This window comes from Sebastes fasciatus, chromosome 22, assembly GCF_043250625.1.
Source record: "Sebastes fasciatus isolate fSebFas1 chromosome 22, fSebFas1.pri, whole genome shotgun sequence".
Taxonomy (NCBI): Eukaryota; Metazoa; Chordata; class Actinopteri; order Perciformes; family Sebastidae; genus Sebastes; species Sebastes fasciatus.
In genome coordinates, this window is record NC_133816.1 from 22,742,425 (window position 1) to 22,762,509 (window position 20,085).

Here is a 20,085-nt window from a genome sequence, read left to right on the forward strand (position 1 = left end):
TTGAAAATGGCCTTGACAGTTTTGCCAAGCCAAAATTTTGTTCGGAGCGTTTGTTAACCGCCTTCTGGACAAGCTAGTATGACATGGTTGGTACCGATGGAGCCTTTAGGTTTCCTAGTTTCATATGATATCTGTATCTTCACTCTAGCTGTAAAACTGAGCCCTCCATCGTGCTGTCTGAGAGTTTAAATCGATGAAAACGTTGTTTATTTCACACACCGTGGTGCAGTAACGTGACCCTGAGTGTTTCACCAACGACATTAAAAATTGTAAAAAAAAAACATCAACACTGAACATTTCCTCCTCGTCTGTCTTTTCTCTCGACCGTCAACGGGACGAATTCCTGCCCATTTGTTGCGTCTGTCAGACGAAGCGCTGCTGATAAAGAGAGGAGATGATGTTTATTGATCCCTGAGGGGGGAAACTGGGTCACTGCAGCAGAACACAACCAGAAATACTCCTAAAGAAGTTCAGCAGCAGAGACGGAGCGTCCTGAAGGCTCAGAGAGATGGAAACTAACTCAAGTTTTAATACTTTAACTACATTTTACTTGAAGGAATATTTCCAATGCAGGACTTTTACTGTGACAGAGTATATTTCCACAGTGAGGTATTAGTACTTTTACTGAATTAAATGATTTTTTTAATGTAAAATAATCCATCAAAAAGGGGCATATAAGGCTTCTGAATCTGTGCTCCTGTCAAATTATTTTATTTATTCAGGGATTAAACTCAAATTCAGAGTTTACAAAAGTTGATTTTTTTGTTTTCAATTATGATTTTCCATCATTTCTTTACTCGTCTACATTGCAAAAATAATACCTGAGGTAAATGGCATCCTTGTCGTCATGGCAACACCCACAAATTCAAGCTCCGTCACAAATAATAAATATAAAAAAAAAAAAAAATAGATTGTTAAAGTAGAATATATATATATTTTTTTCGTGTAATAAAATGTAAAATAGAACAGAACTTATGAGAAATGTTTTAAAAATAAAGGCTAGAAATAAATAATTAAAAAAAATAATCTGAATATGTTTTATTTTTAATTTATTATTATTATTATTATTATTATTTTTTTTATTTTTTTGTAATTCACTTTTTATTGCTTTTCCAAAAGAAGTTACATCACACAGAACAAAGACACCAGAAATAAAAAAAAAGGAAACAGCAATGACAACAAAACCAATAAGACTACAGGAAAAAAAAACACAACAAAAAATAACATAAAGTAAAATAAAATGTATAAGTAAAGAAAAAAGATTTTATGCAAAAGTTACATAAATTAAAAAAAAAAAATACTAGATAAATAAAAAAGGGGAAAATTAAATAGGAATGTAAATAAATTGGGAAATTAATTCAAATGTAAATTAAAAACAAATATCAATTTCTGTCACATTTAATCAATTAAATAAATAAAAATAGATAAATAATAATTAAATAGATAAATAAATAAATACATGCGCTTAAAAATGAATAAATACATTTCAAATAAATAAAACATAAATGCAAAAATAACAACATAAATGTAACAATTAATGTAAAAAAAATAAATTAAGAGGAAAATTAAATAGGAATGTAAATAATTCAGGGAATAAATACAAAGGTAAATAAATAAAGAAGCAAATTAAAACAGAAATATTAATTTGTCACATTTTATAAATTAAGTTAATTCCTACATTTATTTTTAATATTATTTTTGGTACATTTAAAGGCATATCAATCTATTTATTGAGTAATTTAATTATTATTTTTTTATTTCCGCACCTTACATGTTTGTTTGTTATTATTTGGTTCTTATTATCTCATGAATACAAGAATAAATACGTTCGGGGATATAAATGCAAAGGGAATATACTATAATTTTGTTTTTAAGGCAAGGCAAGTTGTGTCACAGAGGAGCAGGAGAGATTAAAAATAATAGGAATCACATGTTTGATGCAAAGCGCTGGTGTCTTTCTGCGGTGAGATGTCAACAGTGTGATGGCGAGCAGGCGGGGAGCGAGGCCCGAAATAGATCTGTGAATCAACAGCAGACGTTACCGGACAGAGAGGACGGGGGTGCGGTGGCGTCAGTGACTCTGATAAACCAGGAGAGAAGCAATCCATCCATCTATCCACCTGTTTATCTATCAGTGTGATGTGAACCTGATTCGTCGTCTCTCTGGTGTTGATTAACCGTCGCCGGCCGCTGTGATCTAGTTCATCAGCATGGTTTATTCATGGCTGTGGCGAGCACATGAGCACAAACGGACCTGTAACCGGGGGCAACAGGGTGGATGTAGTGTAGCAGAGGTGATGGATAATTACAGATGATTATATGCAGCGCTGGCACAATACTATACAAACTCTCTAGCATTTAAGAGTAATTGCAGGTTAAAAATAATTCATTCAGGATGGAAAATAACACATTGAAGAAAGTCACAACCCTGCTAATTTAAAGGTAGAGTGTATTATTGCTCATATTATGACAAACAATGAGACAACGCTTTTATTCTGATCTCTTCCTGTTTTGTGCAGCAGATTTCCCTCCAAATCCTGGATGTTTTGCATTAATATTATATCACAATACAAACAAATGACAGAATAAAGGTGCCAAAATAAATGAATAAATAAATGATTATGCCATTAAATGTACCACAAATAATATTAAAAATAAATGTAGGCATTAATTAATTGATTAAATGTGACATGAATTGATATTTCTGTTTTAATTCTCCCCTTTATTTATTTATTATTAATTGTTAAATTTATGTAATTATTTTTATATATTTTTTTATTTATTAATTTTGAATGTATTTATTTATTTATTATTATTTGTTTTATTTATTTATTTTTTATTTTCCCCTTTGCATTTTCCCCATATTTATTTCCCCAAACTTATTTCTTTCTTTTATTTATTCACATAAGGTGTCAAAATAAATACATAAATTACTCGATAAATATATTAATATGCCATTAAATATGCCAAAAATTATATTTAAAATAAATGTAGACATTAACTTAATTTTCCCTCTTTTTTTATTTATTTGTATTAATTGTTAAATTTATGTAATTTTTTCATATTGTTACGTTTTATTTTAAAATTGTTTTTAAAATGTATTTTTAAATGCATTTATTTATTTATTTATTTATTTATTTATTTATTTATTTATTTATTTATTTATTTATTTATTTATCTATTTATTTATCTTTGCATTTATTTCCCCAAACTTATTTATTACTGTATTCAGGAGACAATAAGGAGCAAATAATTATTAAAAAAAAAAATTTAAACAAACAAAAAAGCTGGAATTTCAGGGATTTTAGTTTTAATGAAAATGTAAATAAACTACAATAAAATACAATCTTCTATATATAAATACCATATTTCTGTTCATACAGTAGTTTGGTTATAACAGAGCCTCTAATTTTCTTATTTATGTCTGAGACTGTTATCTCAGTTTTGTGAGTCAGGTGTGTTCTTATTGGCTGTCGACGGCGACTCGGCCAATCAGACGCGAGGAGCTCAGCGCTGTGGGAACATTAAAACTTGATATGAACGCCGACTTCCTGTCTGCTGAGACCTGAATGTAGGACACATCTCAGCATGTGTGTTTTATACGCTGTGGCTCTCGTGTTTATCACAGACGGATGGTGAAAACCAGAGCAGAGCTCAAGTGGTGGCAGCGTGAAGCCAAAGTCACGCTGCCCCAAACCAAGATGTCTGCAGCTGCCGCCACCGCCACCGCCAGCGAGGGCAGGAAATGAGACACCTCGGTCTTACCTGGCTGAATAAAACATGAGGGAGAGAGATCAATGATCAGATGTACATGAGAGGGAGAGGGGGAAGATAAATCAAGGGCAGGAACACCGTCAATAGTGTCTTTTATTTACCTCAGTATTTTATTATATTTTAGTAAGAAGCACTTCTTTGTTTTCAATCACTAATTCTTCCTAACTGCTTCTACTTTGCGTTTTTAATTTTATTTATGTATTTTATGAGTTGAATCTACTATAAATTGAATTTCCTTAACATATATTTCACATTAAAATCCCCTCCTGTAGCTCAATAATCCTAATAATTCTGCTTCTTTTTCTTTCCTTATGTACAAACTATTGAGCGTTTATGTCCGTGGTTCTCAACCTGTGTGTGTCATGTATAACTAAAATCATAATAACACACTTACTGGATAATTTATACAAAAGTCTGGATATAAAACTATTTAAAAAGATATGTTTTTTTTCCTACTTATAGCAAAATCTAACTAAATATTCAGCTTCGATCCGTATTTGTTGGCGTTTAGCCTTTCAAAAACAACATTTTCACTGCGGTCACAAACCTATTTGCTCTCCTGCTTGACGCACTTATATTAAAAACAACACCATAAATTACATTTATTTAACCACAATAACAAAAACATCTATTTCGGCTCTGACACTATTATAGTAAATTAATTAAGTCGTTACAAAAAAAAATCATATTATATTAACGAAAGTTCTATTCATTTAAGGAAGTTGATTTATATTAAAAAAAAAGGAGGATTTTATTTGAGGACTTTTAATTTTTTTTTTTAAGGGTGATGATGTCGGAGGGGCTCAGCTTTTCTTAGACACAAGTAATAATACAATATAATAATAATAATAATAATAATAATAATAATAATAATAATAACAACAATAACAATAACAATAATAATAATAATAATAATAATAATAATAATACATAAAAAAAACTTTAGCATCTTCTTTTTTTAAGAAAAACTTGTATATTTTTTGTTTTTATAAAATACCATATTTCCTCTAAAAAATATAAATCCATCCATCCATCCATCCATCTGCAACCGCTTATCCCGTTAGGGGTCGCGGGGGGGGCTGGAGCCGATCCCAGCCGACATTGGGCGAAGGCAGGGTACACCCTGGACAGGTCGCCAGTCCATCGCAGGGCTGACACATAGAGACAGACAACCATTCACGCTCACAGTCACACCTACGGGCAATTTAGAGTCCACAATTAACCTAACCTGCATGTCTTTGGACTGTGGGAGGAAACCGGAGTACCCGGAGAAAACCCACGCTAACAATATAAAAAATATTAAAAAATATAAATATAAAATATAAATGTCCATGATAATATGTTTTATTTATATAGGCCTAGCACTCAAAACCATGTGATTCACATGGCAGTAAAAGCAAGATAAATGAAGCAAAAATAAAAACAATAAAATAACTAAATTAAACACAGAGCAGTGCAAATATATATATATATATATATATATATATATATAAACAAGATACATTAAATGTATATAAATATATACATGCACACAAACAGGCGTGATGAGAGATAGGGGGATGAGGTGATGTAAAGAGGAAATTAAAGACAATAAAAACAAAAACATTAAATAAAAAAAATTAAATATATAATAATAAAATATATAATAATAATAATAATAATAATAATAATAATAATAATAATAAAAATAATTTAATTAATTTTTCAATAATCAGATCATGACAGTTCAGTTTGATATTAATTTGAAAGGATAAATAAAAACCAGCCTGTATCTCTTTCTCTCTTTCTGTGTCGCTTCCTGATTAAACACACCAAACCCCTCGTCGCGGTGTTGTCGTGGCAACCACACACACGTGTGAAGAGAAAGTAGGCGTGATGCAAACACACACACACGCACACACACACACACACACACACACACACACACACACACACACACACACAGACACACACACACACACACACTGCTCTGGTTGGCTCTCTCAATAATTGATTAACCTTGAGGGCGTCGCATGTGGCAGCGGAGGAAGGAAGAGAGAGAGAGCTTCCTGTGTCCTCCACCTTCTGGTTTCAGGTGGATTTATCAATTATATCGTCTCTGCTCCTCCTTGACCTTTGACCTCTGACCTCTTCACCGTCGGCCGCTTCTTTAAGGGCGTCCACTCAATGAAAGCTGGAAGATTGTAGTTTTTGTTCACTGAGGCAGAAACACTCTCATTGGTCGGTTCAAACGTCAGGGGGCGGAGCCACAAGTGAGAGTAGCCCCCTCCTGTAGCAAGGGGGCATTTATGTCCGTGGTTCCATACCTGTGTGTGTCATGGATAACTAAAATCATAACACATTTACTGGATAATTTTGTAATTATAATACTGGACTTTATTCTAGTAAACTTCTGGCTTTATTCTCGTAATATTCCGACTTTTTTTCTCGTAAAGTTATGACTTTATTCTCATAAAGTTATGACTTTATTCTCATAAAGTTATGACTTTATTCTCATAAAGTCATGACTTTATTCTCGTAATATTACGACTTTATTCTCGTAATATTACGACTTTTTTTCTCGTAAAGTTATGACTTTATTCTCGTAATATTCCAACTTTTTTTCTCGTAAAGGTATGACTTTATTCTCATAAAGTTATGACTTTATTCTCATAAAGTCATGACTTTATTCTCGTAATATTACGACTTTTTTTCTCGTAAAGTTATGACTTTATTCTCGTAATATTCCAACTTTTTTTTCGTAAAGTTAGGACTTTATTCTCGTAATATTACGACTTCCTTTCTCGTAAAGTTATGACTTTATTCTGTAAATCTCTGATTATTTTTCCCTCAATGTGGCCCTAATACTCCGTAGTACATTGTCTCTTTGGCCCTCACTGCATTAGACTTATATACTATATACTTAGACTATAAACTGTGTTACCTTCATCACAATGATCACATGTTTTGCGGCTCCAGACAGATTTATTTATTTATTTTTTGGTAAGAAATGTCTCTTTTGCTAGTAAAGGTTTCCGACCCCTGTTCTAGAACAAGAAGATCGATCCACAGCAGACGAGATAAAACCACACATTTATCTCTCTTTCTTCCATTCCTCTCTTTATTTTCCTCCTCTTCATTCAGGCGTTTGTGTTTTCGGTCACATTACGGAGCCGTAGTGAACATATATTGCCTCGCTGCCATGCATACTAATGTCATCACCATCAATCTTCTCTCCTCCCTCCCACAGCATCTCTCCCACCGCTGCTCTTTCCAACTCTAAAAGCCCAATTCACAGTAATTGTCTGAATTACAGCTGCCTTCTGTAACCCTGTGTGTCTCTCTGCTGGGCGTTTTTATTGCCCCATCAATCCCGAGCAGCCCTTTAAAGAGCCACAACACTGCTCCAGCACCACAAACCTATTCTGAATAGAGACGTCTTATAATGTGATGGAGTGCTGACCGCTCACAACAAGGCTAAGAAATGTGACCAGACGCCTGGCTAATGAGCAGATATATACATTTTATAACAGAATGTAGGCAACTAGTAAGCGTGTTTCCCGAATATTCAAACTTTTCCTTTGTATTAAAAAATATTCCGTATTTTCTACCATATTACAGCGTAGAAAAGGACATTTATACCATAAAATATACAGAAAATATGACTTAAATTAATTAATATATATATTTATTTTTTTAAATACACAGAAATATGTATGGAGTTTGGATGGTGGCAGGAACTTAAATGAATAAATACCATTTAGAATCTTCAGGTTTTTTTTTATTTACAATAAAATAGATAAAAACAGAAAAATAGACAAAATATAATAAAATAGATAAAAGCCAGAAAAATAGACAAAATACAATAAAATAGATAAAAGACAGTAAAATAGCTAAAAAAAATAACATAGATAAAAACCAGTAAAATAAATAAATACAATAAAATAGATAAAAAACAGAAAAATAAATAAATACAATAAAATAGATAAAAGCCAGTAAAATTAATAATTACAATAAAATAGATAATAAAATTAATAAAAGACACTTAAATTAGATAAAATAAATAAAATAAATAAAATAAATAAAATAAATAAAATAAATAAAATAAATAAAATAAATAAAATAAATAAAAGCCAGTAAAATTAATAATTACAATAAAATAGATAAAAAAATTAATAAAAGACACTTAAATTAGATAAAATAAATAAAATAAATAAAATAAATAAAATAAAATAGATAAACTACAGTGAAATAGAAAATAGATAAAGCAATAAAACAACAAAGTTTTGCGAAAAAAATCTGTATTTTTACAAGAAATATTTTTAATTCCATGAAATCCTTTTCTTCTAACAAAAATGAATTGCTAAAATAGTCATTAACCTCTAAAAAACAGAATAATTATCTTTAAAAATGATCAAGAAAAGCTTAAATAGAGATAATTACGGTTGTGATTACAAAAAAATACTGTAAATCTAAGACCATTTACATATAAATCACAAATGAAACATGTAATTTTTACAATTTTTCTGTCATTTTGAAATACAGACAAAAGATGTAAAATTTCTTGAAAAAAACTGTAAAATCTTTTTTTTTTGCAGTATATTAATCTTCTTTGTCGCTCTTTCTCGCCTTTTTCCACACTTTCACCCACCACCGAGCCGCTGAGTGTAATCTGACGTCCTTTGTATGTGTGTGATGTTACAGTAGTAGCCAGTGACCCTGTTATATAACTCATCGCCGCACACGCTCACCCATATTCAGTGTTTTTTAAATACAGACATTTGAATGGAGTTTGGTTTGAGGCGAGACAAAACATTCTTAGACGGTTGGATTCTGCTGGAGGAATAGTAGAAACAAGTGACCCTGTTATATAACTCATCGTCACGCACACACACACACGACTAAAAGCTACTGAAGCCTGTTAACGGTATCAAGATACATTCACAGCTTGAAGAAAGACTCTTATTTTTGTGATTTTTGCATCATTTTATAACAAGATTTTAGTCTCTAGTAGATCAGCAGAGATCTGGAGACACAGCAACATCACTCTCATAGAGTCTATGATGGTGATGATGGTGATGATGATGATGATGATGATGGTGATGATGATGATGATGATGATGATGACATAAAAGGGCTTTTTATTTTGAAAGAGCCTACAGCCGTACATGGGCTCTGTGAAGCTACTCAGGAAAAAATGATGCTTTGAGCTAAATGTTAATGTCAGCATGCTAACATGCTCACAGGGATTAATATGAAATCTAAACAGTAGAAGGTTAATATGAGACTAATGCATATGACATAGTAGTTATAAAAGTGAAATAATAAAACCAATAGAATAGATAAAATACAATAAAATAGATAAAAGCCAGTAAAATAGATAAATACAATAAAATTAGATAAAATACAATAAAATAGATAAAAACCAGAAAAATTGATAAATACAATAAAATTAGATAAAATACAATAAAATAGATAAAAACCAGAAAAATTGATAAATACAATAAAATAGATGAAAGGCAGTAAAATAGATAAATACAATAAAATCGAAAAAAAACAGTAAAATAGATAAATACAATAAAATAGATAAAATACAATAAAATTAATAAAAAAGCCACTAAAATTAGATAAAATACAATAAAATAAATAAAATATATAAAATAAATTAAATTGATAAAATACAATAAATAGATAAAAGCAATAAAATAAATAAAATAGATAAAATAAATAAAATAGATAAAATAAATAAAATAGATAAAAGCCGGTAAAATAGATAAAATACATTAAAATAGATAAAAGCCAATAAAATAGATAAAATATAATCAAATGTTTAAAAGCCAGTGAAATATATTACATATAATAAAATTCGATAAAAGCCAATAAAATAAAAAAATACAATAAAATAGATAAAATACAATAATATTGATAAAAACAATAAAGTAGATAAAATACAATAACATTGATAAAAACAATAAAATAGATAAAATACAATAACATTGATAAAAGACAATAAAGTAGATAAGAGGACATACACATTTTACATGTGAGACAATATTGTGTCATTTGTTTACAGTAATTCTCCCGAGGTGTCACCGAGTCCAGCAGCGTAACACAATTGTGCTCGGCCCCGGTGCAAATTGTTTTCCTTGGGCTCTCGCCCCAAACACAAGCGCACGCTCACGTGCACACGTACACACACAACCACAACAATTGCTATGCCACCATGTAACTCCCATCCTGTAACGTCGTTTCCAGTAAATATCACAATATTAAACGTGTGTTTTCTGTTTAAAAAGAACGAACGAAGGAAGATAAGCGGTTACGTCTCCAGTCTGATCTCGAGCTCACAGCTGATAGGAAGCCTACGTGGTTTGTTTACATGACGTAACAGATATAACAGATTCAGTGTGGACACGGTGTAGAAGGTGATTTTTGGGCGCCGCCACCGGTTGCACGTCAATATTTACGCCGCCAACAAAAGTCACGATGACAACAAAACGCTGCATGCAGCAGATGAAGCTGTGTATGAATCAAGTGCAGAGGATGTTCCTATTCTGTGTCCAGTCTCTGCTGCGTATTGATCTGGTGTTTGTACTCATAAACAAGATGGATCTCTGGCACTCGTGGCTCATTGCTGATTGACCGGTTATTGATCAGGAATTGATTGATGCATTAATGTGACTCCCAGAGGAGCATCTCAAGAGCTGAGAAGAAATGAAAAGGCCTCTCACTTTCCTGCTAACTGATTATACATGTCTGTCATTCATTCATTCATTCGTTCGTTCGTTCATTCATTCATTCATTCATTCATTCATTCATTCATTCATTCATTCATTCATCCATTTATTCATTCATTCATTCATTCATTCATTCATTCATTCATTCGTTCATTCATTCATTCGTTCATTCATTCATTCATTCATTTATTTATTTACTTATTTATTTATTTATTTATCTATTTATTTATTTATCTATTTATTTACTTATCTATTTATTTTTTTATCTATCTTTTAATTAATTAATTTATCTATCTATTTATTTATTTGTTTATTTATCTATTAATTTATTTATTTGTCTATTTATTTATGTATTTATCTATTTATCTACTTATCTATTTATTTATCTATCTATTAATTTATTTATTTATTAATCCATATATTTATTTATTCATGTATTTATTTATTTATCTATTTTCTTATTTATCTATTTATCTATCCATCCATCCATCCATCTATTAATTAATTAATTAATTAATTAATTAATTAATTAATCTATTTATTTATTTATTTATCTGTCCATCTATTTCTATTTATTTATTTATTTATTTCATGTGTGTCTCTGAATTTAACTGCAATCACTTCCTCCTCCTCCTCTTCTTCCTCTTCCTCTTCTTCTGCTGTTGTTGTTGTTAATAATGCATGAGTGTTGGTGTTTGTGTTGCACTGCAGCTGGTCACCGTCGCCTCCCGACGATTAATATGCGCCCGCAGAGCACCGAAACCTGCAGGAATTACAATGCAACGCATGAAGCTGTTTACACCGACTGATCCTCCACTCCTCTTTTCTTTCTCCTTGTTTTCTCCTCCTTTGTCTGTCCTTTCTTGGTTCCTATTTCCTCTCCTCCTCATCTCATTTCTAATTCAATCATCCATCCATCATCCTAATGTCTTTTCTCTTCACCTCTCCTGATCCGATGTTTCCCGTCTGAGACACTTTCAGATCAATCATGTCTGTCTGTCTGAGCAGATTCTGATCGCCCCTCAAAGAGGTTTTTAGGATCAGATCTTGTGAGCTGGATAACAGAAACAAACAGACTTAATGTCCTCGGGAGACATTAAGTCTCCGTCTCTCTCCGGAGCAGGTTTCAAAAAGAATGGCTGATGCATCCTTTTCATTCCTTCAGTCTCGTGCTTTCTCTCCGTCTCACTCGCTTTTCTTTTCCGTTTCCTCTTCCGGGCCTGTAAAAGAAGGATGTCGTAAAAACCTGCAAGCTTTTAAAAGTAGCTTTACACTGGGAGACAGCCAGGGGACAAGCTGACATAAAGACAAATATGTCTTTCAGAAAACAACGCATGCATATGTCTGCTAAAGCTATACGCAATCTTTCCAATGTGATGATTTAATGACAGAGGATCTGTTATTTGGTTCAATCATGGGATATGTGTGCCAGGTTTCTTTATTGAAACGAGCAGCTGTAGTTCAAAAGAAACTAGTGAAAGGGTAAAAGAATGATGCAAACGAGTCGTGATTGTTTCCACCCGATCTCTGAACCCATCGGCTATTGGTCTGATAACAGATAATCCTCTGGGGGCAAGGCGCTATATCGTACTTGGTATAAGATTTCTTGAAATAAGTTGTAATTATTGTGTCAAAGTTAAAGTGTTAATAACGCAAAAAATGTTTTAACACACTAATTTCTTTAACGTATTAATGCAATCAGTATTTCAGAAGTTGTAGAGGGCTCAGTTTTAAAGCTAGAGTGAAGATACCGGTATCATATGAAACTATAAAACCTAATGAATCCATCGGTACCAACCATGTCATACTAGCTGGTCATGAAGGAGGTTAAATAACGCTACAAACTTGCGCCACATTTTGGCGAGGAAAAACTGTCATGGCCATTTTCAAAGGGGTCCCCTTGACCTCTGACCTCCAGATATGTGAATGTGTGAGGGGTTTTTGTCTGAAAAAATTCCCCAAAAAAGTCTGAAAAATGTCCTAAAATTAAAAAAAAAAAAAAAACATCCAAAAAAGTCTGAAAATTGTCTGAAAAAAGTAGCGAACAATACTTGTCATTGTTTTGTGTTTATTGATTTACAATAATAAATAAAGACATACATTTGCATAAAGCAGCACTTTTGTCCACTCCCATGTTGATAAGAGTATTAAATACTTGACAAATCTCCCTTTAAGGTTCATTTAGAACAGATAAAAAAAAGTGTGAAAAATGTGCGATTAAATATTTTAATCGATTGACAGCCCTAGTCGTAATATATGGACCTTTCAAAACAAAAAACGATCTTGAAATAAGCGGGGAAAACTCATCTGGAGCTATATTTCACTGCGTGTCATAATAAGCCTGTAATAATAATGCATTGTCTTTATATCTCACTGAAATGTTTCTTGTTAGGTGATTGTGTTTTATATTAAGTGCAGTCCTGTCTCTCTAATTTCTTTCTTTTTGTCTCTCAGTCTCTTTAAATGTTCTTTTATGTCTTCAGACTGATTAGCACTGTAGTCCTACATGTCATAATCAATGTCCTCTGATTTACCGCCGGACTGAACCTCTCTCTCTCTCTCTCTCTCTCTCTCACTCTCTCACTCTCTCTCTCTCTCTCTCTCTCTCACTGTGGTAATTAAAAGGCTGCTGCGTCTCACATTTCCTCTCTGATGAGTAACTTGTGACGAGACGAATCATAATTCCTCAGATTTATGAAGCTGGAAGGTAAAATAGACGTTTGGGGTTCCTCGTCGTGCTTCTCCGTCTTGCATCACCGCTCCGTTTGATGATATAACCCTCCCCTCCGCTGCTGTTAAAATAAACGGACCGCGTGTAGAAACCTCAGAAACAAAAGGTTTGACACTTTGTGTTATAAATTCATCGCCGGCCAGAGCTTCTGAATCATGTTGAAGCTGAGCCAGACGTCTTTTTTAAGTAGCTGTCGCATGATTTCTCTGTAGATTCTCCCTGTTTAGTCTCCATTAAACTGAACTCTCACTCAGAAGGTGATGAAACCGGCGAGCAACCGCAGCATCGCTGACATCTCTTCACCTCCTTCCCACATGATGATTCTGCCAAGTCAGGAAAGTTTCAACAAGTTAAAAGTCTCCTGGAGGAAGAGGAAGAGGAGGAGGAAGAGTGAGCTCATCCTTTGCACCCGATTCGACTGTTATCAGGCCGTTAAATAGGCGTTATCAGTCGCTATGAGCACCATAGATGTGGGTCAGTAGGGGCCTACTATGTTGTAAAAGTGAAAGCGAAACTCAAAAGCAAAATGTTCCAACTCGTATAATTGAATGAAACGTCACTTTTGAACACCAACAGGACAGCTTCTTCAGTTATATCACACAAAGTCAATGAAAAGAGGCGAATAGATGTAAATTCACGCCGGGCAATGACGCGACGCGAACACTCAAAATTTGCGTCATTTGCAGGAGTTGAAATATTTCAACTTGAGTGAGAAATTTGCGTGACGCTGTGTCACGCAAAAGCCTCTCAGCGTTGAGATTCACCGACGTCCCGACGTAGTTTTGCAATATTTTAACCTTTTATTTTTCAAATTTGCAGCGTTTAGTTTTTTTGCGCACAAATTGAAAATGTGCATAAAAACAGGTGGATGGAAAAACACTTACAGTACACTAAAGAGTTTGTGTAAAGGTAAAGACACATACTATTGTACACTACAATGTCTGTTTAGCTTCACATTAATTTCATTTATTGTTTGAAGAGGTTAAAACTGGACTTTGCCATTGCTGATGCTGCAGTGTCTATAATTTCCGTTTTATTGTTTGAGCACTTGAACGCACCAAAGTAGGTATAGTATGAACCACAAGCTCCGAATTTCTAACCGACCCGATCTCACCGGATGGCGAATAAATAGCATGACATTCCACGTGTCATGTGGACGCATTTTAGGCTTTTCACGCCACAAAACTACAGTAATATCCGTAGTTAGGTTTAGGCAACGAAACCACTTAGTTAGGTTTAGGAAAAACATCATGGTTGACCTTAAAATGAGTGCGTAAACTAAGTAAAATACAAACGGAAACAACGTAACATCAGTACAGTAACTAACGTAACTCGCAAAACAACAACACACCGGTCTCGAGCGGCGGTCTCCGGGCTGTTCTGACTTCAAAATGCAGGAAACTTAATCACTTCAAGATGATTTCGGGGTAATTAAGGTTTATAAATATTGATGGAATAATACAAATTGAACATCTTACATTATGGATGAATAGCCTGAGCTGGATCATCAATCCAGCCTTTTATCCATCTTCAGTTCAAGATGGCGTCTTGAGTGTTTTGGCAGCCGTTCAGACTGATAGATGAACCGACTCCGGCTGCCAGAACTCCTCCTTCTCCGGTTCTTGTTTCTGACCCCTGAATCTCCTCGTCGCCGGATTCATGTCAGCCGGAGGAGAGGAGGAGGAGGAGGATGTCTGTGACCCGTGACCTCCTCGCTGTCAACCACTTGTAACGACGGCGTAGTGATTGTCGGGATGAAACGAGATGAGGAGATGAAGGGAACGAGGGGAGGATTGAGGACAAGTGAGCAGGAGATGGAGGAGGTTGGAGAAAATATAGCAGAAGAAGTAGGAGTCGCTAAAACAAAAGGCAGAATCTGATATCTGTGGAGGAGGAGGAGAGAGAACAGATGGAGGTTGTGTTAATGCCTCAGTGGTCTAAAAGGTGGTTCGTTCTACTCTGCGTGAAATGACGTACTCTGACAGCACCCATGGGTCCATTTAGAGTATTTGTTTTCTGTGCTTAGTGACACCAAAACTTTAATGCTTTTGCAAACTTCTCTGTGACTTTGTGAATCATATTTTTAGGACTTATTTTCCGATGAAGACGTATAAGGGATATGACGATGTAATTCAGGTTTTATGAGCATTCTTTGGACGTGTATACAGAGCATTCAGGATATGCGTCTCAATTGGTGTATTTACCTACAGATGGTATATAAGAAGTGGACGTAGTCACCATGACGTCACCCAGTTATTTATTGTCTACGGTTTTGAAGCCTTGATTTTGGCATTTTGGCCGTCGCCATCTTGGTTTTTGGTTGTCGCGAGTTTGGTTTTTGGCATCACCATCTTGGTTTTTGGCCGTCGCCATCTTGGGTTTTGGCCGTCGCCATCTTGGGTTTTGGCCGTCGCCATCTTGGTTTTCGGCCATCGCCATCTTGGTTTTAGTTCGTCACGTCTTAATTTTTTGCAATCAGAATTGACACGAGAGGTTGGAGCAAAGTACAACCAAACGCTGAATAAGACATTTTTATGTGACGAAAGTTGTAAAGTTGTAAGACTAAAACACGGACGACTCCCAGACCGGACAACGCCGTGGTAGCAAGCTGTCAATCAAAAGGTAGCCCCGCCCTAAAGCATCCCCTGCTTTATGGTCTATCTGACTCTAAATGGGACCATAATTTACTAAATGAACATCATGCTGTATTGAAGAAGACTTGAAACTAGTGATTGAGACCATAAACTCATGTTTACAATGTTTACTGAGGTAATAAATCAAGAGAGAAGTAGACTCATGTTCTCATAGACTTCTATACAATCAGACTTCTTTTTGCAACCAGAGGAGTCGCCCCCTGCTGGCTGTTAGAGAGAACGCAGGTTTAAGACACTTCAGCATTGGCTTCACTTCTCAGAACCGGAGGTTGCACCACTTGTTTTTACCGCAGCTTGCGACAAACGGCTGAAGAGTCAGTGAAACTGTAGAAGATCCTGCTGAGAGAGAGAGTTATGTAACAGTGTGCCAGTACACCTCTCTGCAACCAGACTCAGTGTGTGTGTGTGTGTGTGTTTGTGTGTGTGCGTGTGGTTCTTGGAAACTTGAGAGGGCCCAGTCAGATCCCTGTCTCCATGGCAACTGCATCTTCCTCCTCATATGTGTGTTCTTCTCACTTTCTTTCGTTCCTGCTGTGGATTTATATTGTTTTTACATTTCATAATGCACTTTTTTTTTCATTACTCTCCTCGCCTCTCTCTCTCTCACACACACACACACACACACACACACACACACACACACATGCACACACACACACACACTCTGTCTTTTATCAAAGCATTTCCTCGGTAACACACACAATGCACTCGTGCGGGTGCTCAGGTGTGTAAGCGGTTACATAAACACATGTTTACCTTTATGTTTGCATGGTTTGTTAGTTTGATGAAGAAGACGTGTGACATCTGCTTCACAGAAACACACACACACACGCACACACGCACACACACACACACACACAGCCCGGTCAACGAACTGAAAGTTATTTCCATTTTTTCTTTGCATGATGAGCTTCCATGTGAGCAGCGGTGGAAGTATTCAGATACTTTACTTAAGTACATTAATGTAAATAATACTAATTCTGCAGAAAATTGTCTGTGACTTAGATTATTAAACCTGAAGCATCAATGTCAGAGCAGCATGCTACTGTTGGAGCTACTTTTACTACTTTATATACAGTTAGATTAGTCCAGCGGTTCCCAACCTAGGGGTCAGGGCCCTCCAAACGGTCACCAGATGAATCTGAGGGGTCGTGAGATGATTAATGGGAGAGAAGAAGAAGTTCTGATACACTAATCTGTTTTCATTTGTTTGGACTTTACTCTCATCTTTGTTGTTGGAGAGTTTTTGTGTCTCGGACATTATTATGTAAATAAACCTAAGTGAGAAGTTTAGAGAGGAAATGTGTCCGTGGTGGAGCTGATATCAACTCGTAGACATCGGAAACATGACGAGGAGACACAACCACTGAAACGCTGCTTTTTTGTTATAGATTTTTCTGTACCAGTAGATCTGTACCAAACAAAAGATGTTTTCTTAAGTCTGTAGATTATGATGTGTAGATCAGGACGTCTCTGCAGCACCACAATATTCAATTTAAAACGGTATTTTGACACATTTCACCTTTAATAAATATTGCGCATCCAGCTTATCAAGTTTTGTTTTTTTATCTAAAAAGCTTAAAGTAACTATCGCTGTCAGATACATTTAAAGGAATAAAAGATGTGGTGGAGTAGAAGAAAGTAGAATAAAATGTAAGTAAAATATAAACTTTTCAGCCTTTCTCGTGCATTTCCAGCAGCTTTTTATAGCTGGGAAATTAAATAAGCTGTTAATATTATATGCTCTATATGTTAATTTGCTACCTTAAAATTATTAGTATTATTATTATTAATAATAATATTAATATTATTATTATTAATATTATTCATATTAATATTATTAATATTAATATTATTATTATTAATAATATTAGTATTATTAATATTATTATTATTATTAATAATATTATTAATATTAATACTAATATTATTATTATTAATAATAATAATAATAATAATAATATTATTATTATTATTATTATTATTATTATTATTATTATTATTAATATTAGCAGCAGCATGTATGTTATTCATGCAGCTACTTTCCACAGTGAACATTTTCCATGTGAATTTCTCCATCTCTGCAGTACTCTCCTCTTGGTAGCTGAATGTGGCTGAATGCATTTATATACATATACATGCTGCATTTGTGTGTGTGTGTGTGTGTGTAGTCCACTAAAGCGTGGGCGGCTGATGTGAGTCACAATTGTGGAAAATCCCACTCTGCTCCTAGTCCCTCCTCTCCTGCAACCTGAGGCCGTTACAAAGCGAGAGGTGTCACTCTGCTGCACTTCCTGCGCTCGCAGTGACGAACTTGAGCCGAACAAAGATGCATCCAAGGTTGTGAAGTGTGAATGCAGTCACGATGTTAACGAGTCTGGTTCTCACAGGACGGCGACGCTGCAAACACATGATGATCTTATAGACCATAATGCATTCCTGTAGATTAAACTAGCCAACAGGATATAAAAGGGAGTTAAAATGCAACGTACACATTAATGCAGCAGTAATATTAATCAGATATAATAATAAAACACTGACAAGGAACATTTTACTGCACTATCAGTACTTATATCAATTATTTAAATCTAATTTTAGGGAAACTGTCATAGTATAAAGAACAGTTTTTATTAGGGTTGTCAAAGTTAACGTGTTACGCCACTAATTTCTTTAACGCATTTATACAACTTGCAATTTTTATTTTTAGGTTGTAGCGGCTCAGTTTTAAAGCTAGAGTGAAGTTACTAGTATCATGAAACTAGAAAACCTGAGGAATCCTTCGGTACCAACCATGTCATACTATAGGAGGTTAAATAACGCTCCAAACTTACGCTAAATTTTGGCTAGGAAAAATTGTCATGGTCATTTTCAAAGGGGTCCCCTTGACCTCTGACCTCCAGATATGTGAATGTGTGAGGGTTTTTGTCTGAAAGATTTCCAAAAAAAGTCTGAAAAATGTCAGAAAAATTGTCCAAACAAAATCCGGAAAATGTCCAAAAGAAAGGCAGAAGAAAATTCCGATACTGGTATCATCAAAGGACAAAGAGGCTGTCGGAGAATTCCTGTCATCATTACGACTCTGAACGCAGCTTCGCTGTTTCTTCTCTCCGGCTGCGTTTAAAACATTAAAGTCTTTCTTTGTTTCTTTGTGTTTCCTGTTAACAGAAAGTCAGTGAGAAGGTCGGAGGGGCCGAAGGAACCAAGCTAGATGATGACTTCAAAGAAATGGAAAAGGTAAATATAGAGTTAATCTCTTTATATACTCTTTATATACGGTATATGTAGTGTGTGCACCATCATACGACCTTTTTTATGTATTTATCTTTTTTTTCTTTTTTTTTTCTGTTTTGTTTTGATTTGATTTTGCTGTAATCTTTTCCTTGCTTTTATTCCTCTTATTCAGTATATTATTATTTATTATTTCAACTTACTTTACTTACTTTACTTTACTTACTTACTTACTTACTTACTTACTTACTTACTTACTTACTTACTAACTTATTTTCAGTAAATTTTTAAAAAAAACTTTTTTCAGACATTTTTTTATTAACTTTTTTAAAACTTTTTTTTGGACATTTTAGTTTTTCACTTTTTTTCAAACATTTTTCCAGACATTTTTCAAAACTCTTTTTTCTGACATTTTTCAGACATTTTTTGTTTTTTACTTTTTTAAAACTTTTTTGGACATTTTTTTAAAACTTTTTTTCAGATAATTTTTAATTCATAACATTTTTTCAAAAATCTTAAAAAAAAAAATCTTTTTTCTGACAATTTTCTTTTACCTTTTTAAAACTTTTTTTCTGACATTTTTTTTTACTTTTTTTCGGAAATTCTTTTTAAAACTTTTTTTCAGCCAATTTTTTTTAAAACTTTTTTTCAGACAATTTTTCCAAAAACTTTTTTTCAGACAATTTTTTTAAAAACTTTTTTTCAGGCAATTTTTTTAAAAACTTCTTTTCAAACATTTTTCCAGACATTTTTCAAAACTCTTTTTTCTGACATTTTTCAGACATTTTTTGTTTTTTACTTTTTTAAAACTTTTTCGGACATTTTTTTTTAAACTTCTTTTCAGATAATTTTTTTTAAAACTTTTTTTCAGCCAATTTTTTTAAAAACTTTTTTTCAAACATTTTTCCTGCACATTTTTCATAATTTTTTTTTTTTAATTTTTTTTCCAGACATTTTTCAAAACAATCTTTTTTCTGACAAT

The 20,085-nt window shown here is 33.7% G+C and overlaps 1 protein-coding gene across 1 annotated transcript in view; it reads left to right on the top strand.

The window, feature by feature from the left end:
• Positions 1 to 20,085, top strand: part of LOC141760739 (endophilin-A1-like) — a 28,557-nt gene that overhangs the window by 2,082 nt on the left and 6,390 nt on the right. Inside the window, exon 2 of the mRNA XM_074623803.1 lies at positions 19,041 to 19,109. Within this exon, the coding sequence (XP_074479904.1) occupies positions 19,041 to 19,109 (69 nt within the window). The remainder of the gene's footprint in view (positions 1 to 19,040; positions 19,110 to 20,085) is intronic.